Source organism: Adiantum capillus-veneris, chromosome 11 (assembly GCF_014529385.1).
Source record: "Adiantum capillus-veneris isolate H3 chromosome 11, ASM1452938v2, whole genome shotgun sequence".
Taxonomy (NCBI): domain Eukaryota; kingdom Viridiplantae; phylum Streptophyta; class Polypodiopsida; order Polypodiales; family Pteridaceae; genus Adiantum; species Adiantum capillus-veneris.
Genome location: NC_140941.1, coordinates 53,074,213 through 53,086,282, shown reverse-complemented (window position 1 = coordinate 53,086,282; position 12,070 = coordinate 53,074,213). Strand labels below are relative to the sequence as shown.

At 43.4% G+C, this 12,070-nt stretch overlaps 1 protein-coding gene across 2 annotated transcripts in view; it reads left to right on the top strand.

Annotated features, from left to right (window-relative positions):
* Positions 1 to 2,598: 2,598 nt before the first annotated feature.
* LOC147447238 (Haloacid dehalogenase-like hydrolase (HAD) superfamily protein) overlaps positions 2,599 to 12,070 on the top strand; it is a 109,158-nt gene continuing 99,686 nt past the window's right edge. The window contains exon 1 of one of the 2 annotated variants that reach the window (XM_086523091.1): positions 2,599 to 2,732. In XM_086523091.1, the coding sequence (XP_086379217.1) occupies positions 2,699 to 2,732 (34 nt within the window). In that variant the 5' untranslated portion in view covers positions 2,599 to 2,698. The remainder of the gene's footprint in view (positions 2,733 to 12,070) is intronic. The other variant, XM_086523092.1, reaches the window with a different exon arrangement.

Below are 12,070 nucleotides of genomic sequence, written 5' to 3'. Positions count from 1 at the left end.
GATGTAGCCCTCAGACTAGCCCCCTTACTAACCAAGATCATCTCTCCCCATCAACATGGGTTCATCAAAGGAAGGTTCATTTACGATAACATCTTGGCAGCAATGGTGGGCATCGAGTACGCAACTGTCACGAAGCAAGAGTGTGTACTGCTACAGTTGGACCTAGATAAGGCTTATGACAGAATGACATGGACATATATAGAAGCCGTCATGGAAGCTCTGGGATTTGGGCCGCGCCTATGTCGTTTGGTAAGTGTATTGGGAGTTGGAAGCCAATCAGAGCACCTGTTCAATGATATAATTGTGGGATCTTTTGAGGTCAAAAGGTCTATTAAGCAGGGCTGCCCTCTAGCCCCCCTACTTTTCGCCATAGGATCACATCCTTTAATCACGACGCTCGAAGCTAGTGCAGAGCAAGGGGAGTTGCAAGGCCTAGCTTTGCCAGGAAATAGCCAACTCCTAGCAAAACTTTTTGCAGACGATTCCCTCCTCTTTCTGAAGGCGTGCCCCCAGGTCATCATGAACGCTCTGGAGATTGTACAAATTTTTTCAGTAGCTTCGGGGTCCCAGTGTAATATAGAGAAGTCAAGGCTGATCTCCCTATCGGAAAATGACTCATTTGACCCTTCTGTCTAGTCGGGGGAGATTGTCAAAAAAGGGAATATCTTCAGACATCTGGGAGCCCCCTTGGGGGTGGACGTAACTCACAAGCAAAGATTTGAGTGGGTGCTTGAAAAAATCAAAACAAAAATGAGTAGGTGGGAGTATGCTCTTCTCCCATTCCCACGTCGGATTAAAGTGATAAATGCCTTTATGATTCCTTATATTGCCTTCACTAGCCCGCTTCTCAAGATAGCTAAGTGTCACTGGAAAGAGTTCTTAAAACTAGTGAAAAGGTTTTTATGGAAAAATAACACGAAATCCTCCAGGCCATGGCAATGGGCCCATTGGGAATCAGTTGCTCGGCTGGAGAATCAAGGAGGCCTCAGAATTCTGAACCCTGTGGCCCATGCAGAAGCTTGCTGTGCCAAATTTGTTGTTTCCTTAGCTAAACAGTATCAAGTTTGGATTGTCATGATCAAAGATACGATGGAGGCAGCTAAACTTGGCTCGAAAGGGGGAAAGTGGAGAGGGGTGGAGGTTCATGACAAGCTGTTAGCCCCGACGTGGACTAATCTAAGACTGGGGGGCAGCTTAGGAGAATTGGTAAGAAAATGTGATAGAGCAGCAGGAGTCTCAATGTGGGGGGAGAAAACCAAATACTTCAAGAACTCCATTTTGCATTGGTCCCCCTAGCTGTCCAAAGTTATAGAACCGCTACAAATTCCATATTGGATAGAGATAGCCAGGAAGCTGAATAATAAGGGTCTGAATTGACTGGGGCACTTATGGTACACATCTGGGACAGTGACAACAAGAGTTGGAAAACCATTGACCTTCTAGTTACCGAGTACCAACTGAATAGCTTGGAGGTCTTGCTGATCCACAAAGTGATGAAAGAGCTTGACAGTTTAGTGATGCCTATCTGTGTTTCGGAGTTTGACTGGAATGCCTGGAAATGGCCTAGAAGCAGTCTCTTATGGAAACCCCATCCTAAAGACATCTACCATACAATGATGCATAAGAAGAATTGGTCTAGCGCCCTTAACAAGGTATGGAAAAAACAATGGCCGGAGGAAAGGTGGGAGCAAGTAATGGAGAACATTTGGAAGCCAAAGATTCCGCAACACATGAAGGTATTCTTATGGAAGGTAATTTGGGGTGCTCTTCTGACGAGGGTGAAGATTCAGGAAAGAGGGATTGGGTCAGAACGATGCTTGGGGTGCACGTTGGCTAGTGAAGATCTGGCCCACCTCTTCATGGATTGCCCAACTATCAAAGGCCTCGCAGGGAAGATATGCAAGTGGGTCCAAAGAACATGGAAAATTGGGTTTTACAAGACTGATCTTTTCCTTGAAGGGAAGAATTCAAGTGGTCCTGCCATCCTCATCAACACTCAAATCGTCAGGTACTTCTTCCTACATAATGTATGGCAAACAAGGAATCGACGTGTGTTTGAAGGAGGTCTTGAGGTGGCAAGCTTCGCAGAAATTATACAAGAGAGCAAAGTGCTAATATGGACGCTCGGGCGCAAGCAACAATCGGAGGATTGGCCTAGGACTACTTGTGCCTTGCTGTTAGCAGAGGGCATGCCTAGGACGGGGGAAAATCTTGGCTATTAAAAGCTCTCAGAAGAACATGATAGCTCTCAGAAGAACATGATAATGAACCTTATGTATCATGGATAAGTTGGTTGGGCTGGCTGCCCTGTTAGCCGATGTAACTTGGGGCCCTGGATGATGTCATGGCTCAACACGAGCATGACAAGACCTTATGACTATTTGGGTTGATTAATATAATTCACTCACAATTGTGAGTTTTGTTAAAAAACATAAAAAATAAAAAGGTTGAGGTTGTGTAAGAGTCCGGTCTCGTCATGTTGCAGTGGCATTTGTGGTATTTACAAAATAATCTTGAAAATATGTCATGCTCGAATTTTTTCATTTTCCACACCCTTTCCCTTATATTATGACCGGCAAAAAGAAACTACCAGTGAAAAATCGTAACTTGAGAGGCACCTTTTCTCACTTTCATTGCACATTCATCATTACAAATGCAAGTCGGCTCTACCCGCTGCGACATGCCGTGGAGCTAAAAGATGAATGCCCACGTTTTAGTGCGCTCTCTACCAGGTCAGACTCTGTGTCTGTTTCGATTTGAGCTGAGAGAGAGAGAGAGAGAGAGAGATCGAGATCGAGATCTTGTAGGTGGCTGGATTTTTTGAGAGGAGATCTGGTCTGTGCCCTGCTCCTCAGCATTGTCTACATTGCAAACCTAGAGATTTCTGATCCGAATTAATGACTCCAAAGCCCTCCTCGAAGAGGCAATGCAAACGTTCTCGAGTTCCAATCATATTTAGCAATATAGTAGTCTCTGGCGCCTGCTGGCATATCCTAGATGCACCTTGTTAAATCTGGCAATGTCTATATCTGCTTGCTGCAAGGGGTGCGCAACTGGGCAATGACACATCTGATTTGTATCCATATACCTTGCACAATGAATAAAGCCATGATTTCGGTGGCGAGAAAATGCAAAAACCACCTTTGACTCTAGCTTGTATTGGTGTGAGCAATCTCGATCCGTGTAATCTTTTGTCTGATGATCTGGCTGCTGAGCGGTTCAAAGTACGGAATGGCACATCTAAATAGTATCGAAACTTTTTTTATATTGAATCCATGTTACTCAAACGGTGCTGATATGTGTGCATACCATGAGGTATTATCTCCTGTACTGGATAGCTGTCTAGCTGTCTAGATGACATGCATAAATGAGACTCTTATGGACAATGCTATGCAATGGTGGAGTGCTTCATTCACCAAGCCTCATGCTCTGAGGACATGTCAAGGTTTGAGGACAATTTTGCCAATAGTTATCTCACATTCCTGTTAAACTACTTGCAAAGATGATCTCCACCGGTACTTTGGAAGATCATAGTTAGAGATTATGGGATGCGTATTTACCCATTTCTTTCTTAAGAAACTAATACTTTGGAAGATTATAGTCAAAGATTATGGGATGTGTATCTACCCATTTCTTTCTCAAGAAACTAACACTCGAAGATCAGTTTGATTAATGTACTATTGGATTATCTTCACCCCTTCAAGAGGTTTGCCTCTCCAAGTAGGTCACCTCCATGCAAGAACTAATGGACGAGAGACAAACTTATCTTTGAACTTGAAAGGACTAAGGACTCTCCCATTGTGTCACGATTTGTATCACCTTCCTTGTATGCTCCTATTGTAGATACGAAGACGTACCAGATCAGAGACCCCTATTCACGAAGGATGCGTCTCTTCGCTCAAGGGTCGCTCCTGTGTGGTAAATAGCCATGCCTCTTCAATGAATGGTCGCATCTCTACGTCGAATGGATATGAATCTACAGTGAAGGGACACAACTACTGGTTTAGAGTCACGTCTCTTGGCCTATGATTATGTCTATTCATATGTGTTTCTTCGTCTCCTATTTAAGGAGCTTGTTATAACATGAATCACTCAACATAAATTCACCATCGTGAGTCTCTTGTCTTCAAGTTCTGTTCAGAGTTCAATTTTTATGTTAGTATGAATAAACACACATAGTAAGCGTGCTCTTTATAGTGATATCAGAGAAAATTGTTTTTCCAGCCTTGGATGTGGCACTCATTTAGCCTCGCCGTTGCTCTCTTTCTTAAACTCTCAATCGGACGTGTTGTATGGCACCAGAGGAATGACGACATTGAATTTGCTTCCAACCGGTATGAGGTAAACTTAGTATTTATTTGCTATCTACACACAGAAGTATAAAGAGCAATAGAAATGTGTGATATGAACAATTAGAGCATAACTCTTTGTGAGAAGTGAACGGGGGTGTCTCTTGGTGAGTGCCTCCGTGTGTGCCTCTTGAAAGGTGTGTTCTCGAAGAGAGATTTTTTGCGCTCCTTGCAAGGTGTCTCTTTGTGGCACCGCTTCCGCATTAGATTTCCTTTCACGAGCACCCCTTTGCAGCATCCCTTCGCATGCCCCTTCACGCCACCTCCTCCCGTATGGCTTTGGTGCCAAGTTTTTACACTACTATGTTTTACAGCCATGTTTAATAAAAAAGTTTGACCGGCTGGTGGCTACATGTAATCACCACCGGCAAGTGATCGGACGTAAAAACAAAGATAACTACAATTTGCAAAGCTCTACAACACTCACTTTAAAACAACTTGAATAACTGAGAGAGAGAGAGAGAGAGAGAGAGAGAGAGAGAGAGAGAGAGAGTCCACAGGAGAGACACGTTGTGGCGGAGTTCCACTCCGAGATGGCATTGGCCCCAAAGATTGGTGTCGCTTTCTACATTTCTTTATTATTGCTTGAACAAGGTATATCTCTAGGACATTGCTCTGCTTCTCCGCGTGGTAGAATGCTAGAGAGAGAGCCCAACATACATATTTAAAGGCCCTTGGCCTCACCTAAAAGTTGAAAAGCATGGCTTCTGAAAGCTACTGGTCAAAGAGCAAGCGCCCATAGGGTTGTGTGTATAGCGCTGCCATGTCATCAATAATATCCACAATTCGCTTGTGGATCCGTACAACATGCGATGTCATCGCTTTTTACACAATTGTTGTTGTTGTGTGTGTGTGTGTGTGTGTGTGTGTGTGTGTGTGTTTTGCTTTATTTTAGGGTTTTAGGCCTCTCGGCCGATGTTCCGTAGGTTGGTCGAGTTAGGATTTTTGATCCCAACTCACTTTGGGTTTTAGGCCACTCGGCTGACTTCAGTAAGTTGGGTCAAACTTCTTTTTCTTCTGGTGGTAGGGTTTTTAGGTCTCTTGGCCAATGGTCTGTAAGTTGGTCGAGTTAGGATTTTTAATCCTTATCCACTTTGGGTTTTAGGCCCCTGAGCTGACTTCAGTAAGTTGGGTAAAACTTCTTCTTTTTCTTTTGGTGTTAGGGTTTAGGTCCCTCGGACGGGATGTGCAAAACTCAATCAAGTTAGTTCGAAAATCTGAGGGTCATTTTGAGAATGAGTTAGTGTTTCTCATTGCACCAATGATTACATATGCAATTAAAAGACATAAAAGAGGAGAGAAAATGTGTGCGTGGCATAGAAGATTCTGGCTTTGACAAAGAGATTGACATGGACTACCTTTTTAGAGAGAGTTTGTGACTGGCCAAACGAACGTAGTGATTAATTGCATCTGTGACCTCGACGCAGAAACCCTAACCCCAAAACCTGTCACATATCGCCTTCTAAAATCAAAGCAATCGTCCTCGATTGTAGGATATAGTAGAGAAAGAAATAAAAGTGATAAGCTAGTTGCATACACCTCAAGTGCATATGAAAATTTGCTATATGGCTAGTATTATAGCCAATACAAATAAAAGGACATTGGATCATGCTTGGATGACGATTGCAAACCCAAGGTCATCATAATCATAATCATAATCATCTTTCATAAATTCATATAAATTTAATAATTTATGCTTCTTGTCGTCAATTTAAAATTTATAGGATTGATTCTTAAGCTGTCATCGCTTCTTGATCAGTTGGTATACTCAAGTCTAACAATAAGTCTTCGTTTCTGTGAATCGTTTGTTCTCTTGTGTTGAGCTTGGCATAGTACTTGCAAAACCAAAACATGCCCCATAAAACATGATACATCACATCTTGCCAAGTCCATATTGTAGAAATCAACTGGATCTACGAATGCTTGAACGTGGAGTCGAAGTGATCCAATCAACGGTGTCAATGATGTGTAAGTCCCATTTGCCATTTGTGCTTCAATCTGAGCTCCTTTGGCATATTTGTCAATGCCAATCTTGCAGCTAACTATGGGGAGATAAAATTTTGCATGGTTCTTGGGTCAAAGAGAATAAATGATCTCTAACATTTCCTATAGCTTTATGTGTGTCATGGTTCATGGAGTGGATCAATGGTGATTGTGCTTTGATTTGCAAAGGGCAAGAAAGCAAGATGACCTTTGATACCATTGTAATCACTTTTGGCGAGGGATTCAACGGAAACACAAGATAACTACAATTTGCAAAAACTCTACCACACTTTCACTTCAAAACAACTTGAATAATTGAGAGAGAGAGAGAGAGAGAGAGAGAGAGAGAGAGAGAGAGAGAGCCCAACATACATATTGAAGGCCCTTAGGCCTCACCCAAAAGCAATGACATGAAAAGCATGGCTTCTAAAAGCTACTGGTCCTAATAGCAAGCTACTTATGACTCGGATCGCGATATAGACACCGAGTGCCACATATGTAATACGTAGATGAACTTTCGAAAGAAATTCTCCCCAAAAATTCTTCCTTTCTTCTTTCTGCTCCGGAACCGCTTTTACTGTCAGCACCAGTACCTGACCTGGCACCGGCTCTAGATCTTGAACCCATTCTAGAGCCTAAGGTTGAGCCAGAATCTGAATAGGACAGTCCGGTCCCTGCTATTTCAGAGGATTTTCCATCTCCCAACAACTCTCTAGACCTCCGGAGCCTGCTGAAACGTGAATCTCATACATATTTCTAAGCATTGCTTTTGATTCCGACGTTGGTGCATTTGGAAGTTGACTATCAAGTGTGAGTAGGACGAGTTACCACATTACAAGTTCATTCTCACTCGTTTCCCTTATCTGGCCACCATATCCCGGACTGCTTCGTGGAACCGCATTTCGGAGCTCCAGCGAGCACATACGCTGGTTTCTTTTCATTCAAAGGAAATAGTGCCGGACTACACTCCCCTTACCCCAAAGCTCGATGAGATTGAAGACCTTACAAAGGACGAATGGCTCGTCATGTTCCATCTCGTTCGTCTAGTGCGTTTCGTATGTTCAAAAATTCCCAGTCGTTTGTGACCGTTGACGGTATTCTGACTGTGGAGTAGTGAACGTTGTAGATAGGTTTTGGAGCGCATTTTCACCACAATGGATCATGTGCCATGTGCTAGAGCCTAGCCCTTCCACATGTGACAAATTACAATGGACATGAAGGCTTGAAGCCCATCATCCATGTGAGATGATGTGACCTAAATTCTAATGACACTCTCTCTCTCTCCCATGCCCTCCCTCACTCATCAAGAGTCATCATCCATGCTCTCCCTCTCCCATGCCCTCCCTCTCTCATGCTCTAGCCTCTTCTTGTTTAAGTAATGCCTCTCCATTTTGTTCTCCAACACTTACAACTCCAAGCTCTCAATGCTCTCATGCTCTCAATGCTCCCATGCCCATTCTCGAATCTCTACTTGTCATTTTGGTTTATGTAATGCTCATTCTCTTGAGTCTCGAGTCTTTACATTATAGTATTGTAAATTGTAATTTGTACAAATGTCAAGTTTCTTTAAGTGGAAAGTTTAGACCCAAGGGCCTAGGCCTTAGACTTAAGAATTATTTTTGAACGTACGTAACGTCATCGTACATAATATTTTCTTTTAGTTCGTTTAGTACCGCACATCGTCGTACGTGTATAGAACGTACGGGACCGTACGAGACCACTATGATCGAGCCAGCACATTTATTGCCGATTTTACCCAGAGTCACAGTCACAATTCAAGACTCTTTGTTACGAGACTGTGACAACCACTATATATTTACTGGTTTCTTTCCCTTGATTTTTTATTTAATTTTTGGGACTCTCTTGTTAAAATCACAAATGCTTGGACATTGTGTGGCCAGTGTGAAACGATCGTTGGATAAGAATTTCACTCGTAAGAGTCAAGGCCAGGCAGCTAGGAGATGGTTGAGCCGATCGGCAGTGGAATCTGACTAGTAAAGTAGTGGCTAGACTCACTTAAAGTTATTTAGGCCCCTCGGCAGGACTTTATAAGTTGGTGGGTACTAGGAATTAAACCAAAAGGAGCAAACTGGACACATGGCAGTAGGAGAGCAACCTGCAGGTAAACCCTCATTCTCCATAAGCTCATCCCAAGAGGGGGCGCCCATTTTTGAGGTTGGAGGCTGATTTTGAGTTATTGTGCTCCACAATGTGTGTGTGTGTGAGTAGTGGGTGCAGGTGATCACAGCTTTAATGGAAAGCTTGCCTTTTCCTTTGTCTCATGTAGCGCGATGATTTGCTCTCGCACATCTCTCTCCCCTTTGCACATATGGTAATGCCCCACTAGTTGGGCTTCTTAGATGACCATGTATAGTTCTGGGGGTTTTATGCACGTTTGCCAAGGCAAGAGCCTTCTGTATAGGAACTAACTGCTAATCCCCTTCAGGTACATACAATTCCATCGCGAAGGAATGCAAAAACGGAGAGTTTTCTCGAGTGAAAACTTGTCCGATTTATAGGGGAACTGTCCCATTGTGCGCGGGAGCTTCTGAGATACGCATAGACGTGGTTGCTCCGCTCAAAATGATACGAAACAAGGAATTACACCTGCTCTGTTTTTCTGTAGGTTTAGGGTTTCGCACCTAAACTGCAAGGTAATGTCAAGGGAGCCTCGGGAAAGCCTTGGGTGCTTGTATAGGACAATTTAGAGAGGTTTCCCGTGAGGAATCTCGTCTAATTCAAAGGGCAAGTGACCCTATGGGTGCGGGAGCTTGAGGGCTACCCACATAATTGATCGGCACACGAATCAAAGCACAAAACATAGAAATACAGCTTGCTGTAATTTTTTGCAGGTTTTGATGCCTACAGGTCTCATGTTAGGTGCATTGGAATGATTGTTGCGCTTTGCTCAAGATGAGTGCTCCGAACTGTGCTCAAGGGTTTCTTTTAGTTCTTATGGAAGGGAGAGCCTTCCGTTCTTAATGGAAAGTGCTATGATCACGAACAAAGTGAATGGACATTGTGCGTGCAAGTGAATGAAACTGAGAGATAGAGAGAGAAGAGAGATACGACACCAGAGACGTTGTAAAACCCTCCTCCGAAGGCCCCACTCTCGTCGGCGAGAGTGGTCTGCTTTTGATTGCACAGTGGTACAATGCGTATGCAATGGACTGATGCAACTTGGACTATGCCGATGACGACGACGGTGATGACGACGACGACTTGGGGCTGAAATCTGGGATCTTCTAATCGCTGAATTTCGGGGCTGTTTCGGTGGCTGAAAATGACTGTTTTGGCTGTGTTTTTATGGGCTGAAAATGGGGGAACTTCTGCAACCACTTAGGCTAAATCTGCTGCGTTTCTATCTGCTGAAAATCTGCGTTTTCGACTGCTGCAGATCTGCATTTTTAGGGCTGATGTCGCCGGCTGAAAACGCTGAGAACTTGCAGGCTTGCTGGCGTTTTTGGGCTGAAAACGCTGATGATGGCTGCAACGTTTTTGGCTGAAAAACGCTAGGGCTGCCCATTGCTGGCGATGGGAGGAATCTGCAAACTCTAAGATGCTGATGAGATGATGATGACGATCAAGGTAGGACTGGGGAAAAACGCCAAGAAAAAGGAGTCCTGCTGCCTCTTCTGCCAGAAAGTGCTAACTTGGGTTTGCTTATATATTAACTTAACAAAATTTCCCTACCTACTTTTGTTGGAAAGTCACTTAACTGGAAAATTCCCCTAACTGAATCTGATGGATTCTGAAGGGAATACTGATGATCATGTTGTGTGCAACCGGAGGATATGCATCTACATTAAGTGACTTGGCATGCACGGTCTACGAATAGACTCACAAAAGTGCCAGATCACTTTTAATCTAAACTTGACTGGACTGACTGAACCTTGCTGTGGTGTAGCTTGTCCACGGACACATAGGGTTAGGATGTGTCACGTGACATCCCCTCCTTTTCAAAGTGAGGTACTGGTACCGAACTGTATGGCATCGAGGGAGATCGCCAATAGCATTCGGAATCCTGGAAGGGACTCTTCGCCAACCCACCCTGATGTGTGGGTCGTGTGGTACTTGAACTTCATAAAGGTCTGCAACGCTTGCTTCTTTGGGCCGCGCCGAAAGCGACACAAAGTCTTCTGTGGCTCCTTCCTTGCTTCAACTTCATCTAGAGACCTGCTTCTTTCGTCTTCAAGAATCTCCATGGCTGAAAATTCCTGAAACCATCTCCAACACAAAACCATGATCATACCCATTCCATGTAAAGTGAAGGAAAAAAATCTTGTCTTCTCTAAAGACTGTGGATGCAATGTAGATGAACATAGAGACGGAGTGACAAACCGTTCATCAAACACATACAAACAATGAGATCGAATTGTTTCCGTTTGATCGAAATCAATCAACTGTGACAAATCACATTGGAAATACCCATGTGTGGTACTCATACTTTCATGTGCTCTGTCTGCAACTGTGTCATGCCAAGGAAGAGACATGGAATGTGACTTCCTTACATACATACTGTTCAGCTTTTCATGAACAATCCGCATACATTCGTGCTCATCCATGAGAGAAACGTGCTCAACATACAATATGTCATGCCTAGGAAAAGGGATCACATAATGATGCTGACTAAAATACTGGAAACGATCACGAATGAAACATTCGAACAATGCGGGTATATCAATCATGCGAACACATAATACTTCATGTGAGGGCTCTTTGGACCAAGGCTCGAGAGCCAAGATTGATCCTTCGTGATTGATCAAACCTGCAACGAGGTTAGCTTCGCTAGTAAAAGCATCCACTAACACATCATCCTTGTGAACAATCACATCAGCTTCATGCAACTCATCATGCTTGTGAGAAATCACATCTTGATCATGCAAATCATCATGCTTATCTTTGTCATCCAAATCATCATGCAAATCATTATCCTTCAAATCATCATGCTTCTCATAATCATGCAAATCCTGTGTGTCATGCTGTGGAGAAAAAGGGACTGTCAGAGTCTCCTTTTCCTGAATCCTTTCAATCTTGTCCTGCATATTAGCAATGAGAGATGGAGAATGAAAAATGTCCTCTCCCTGAAAGGCAGTAGGAGAATCACTTTTGGCATTGAGAGTTAAAGTGTTAGCCTCAAAATCAATGAGAGCGTTAGTCTCACGAAACCATCGAATGCCCAAAATCATATCACATCCTGAGAGAGGAGAAACAACAAATCTTCTAGTGAAGGCAGTCTGTTGAATTGTAAACAACACATCAAGGCACTCCTCTGTGATGAGAGCGTCCATACCGGGACGAAAGCCAGAGACCTCGATAGGAGATCTCGGACTAACCTCGAGGCGGGCTCTCTCAACAAGAGAGGAACTGATCACATCATGCATACTACCTGGGTCAAACAATATGACAAAACGGTGCCCCGACGTACGACCATAACATTTAATGAGAGATTCATTAATGGGAGGGTCCTGAGAAACTTGGGGCACACTTGTGTTATCATTCATTGCATTGATAGAAGAAGTGGGTGCTGTGGGTTCTTTAGATTCATTCGATTCAAGCTTAGGACATGTTCTTTTTATGTGACACTTAATGTGACAATGAAAACAACGACCTTCCTTAGAATAAGTGCTTTGTTCTTCCGACGTGATGTATCCTCCTATAATTCCTTGTGCTACCTTTTCATATGGAGTCAGCTTAGGTTTAGCAATTGTGTTAGCCTTATCCTTAGATTCATTGGA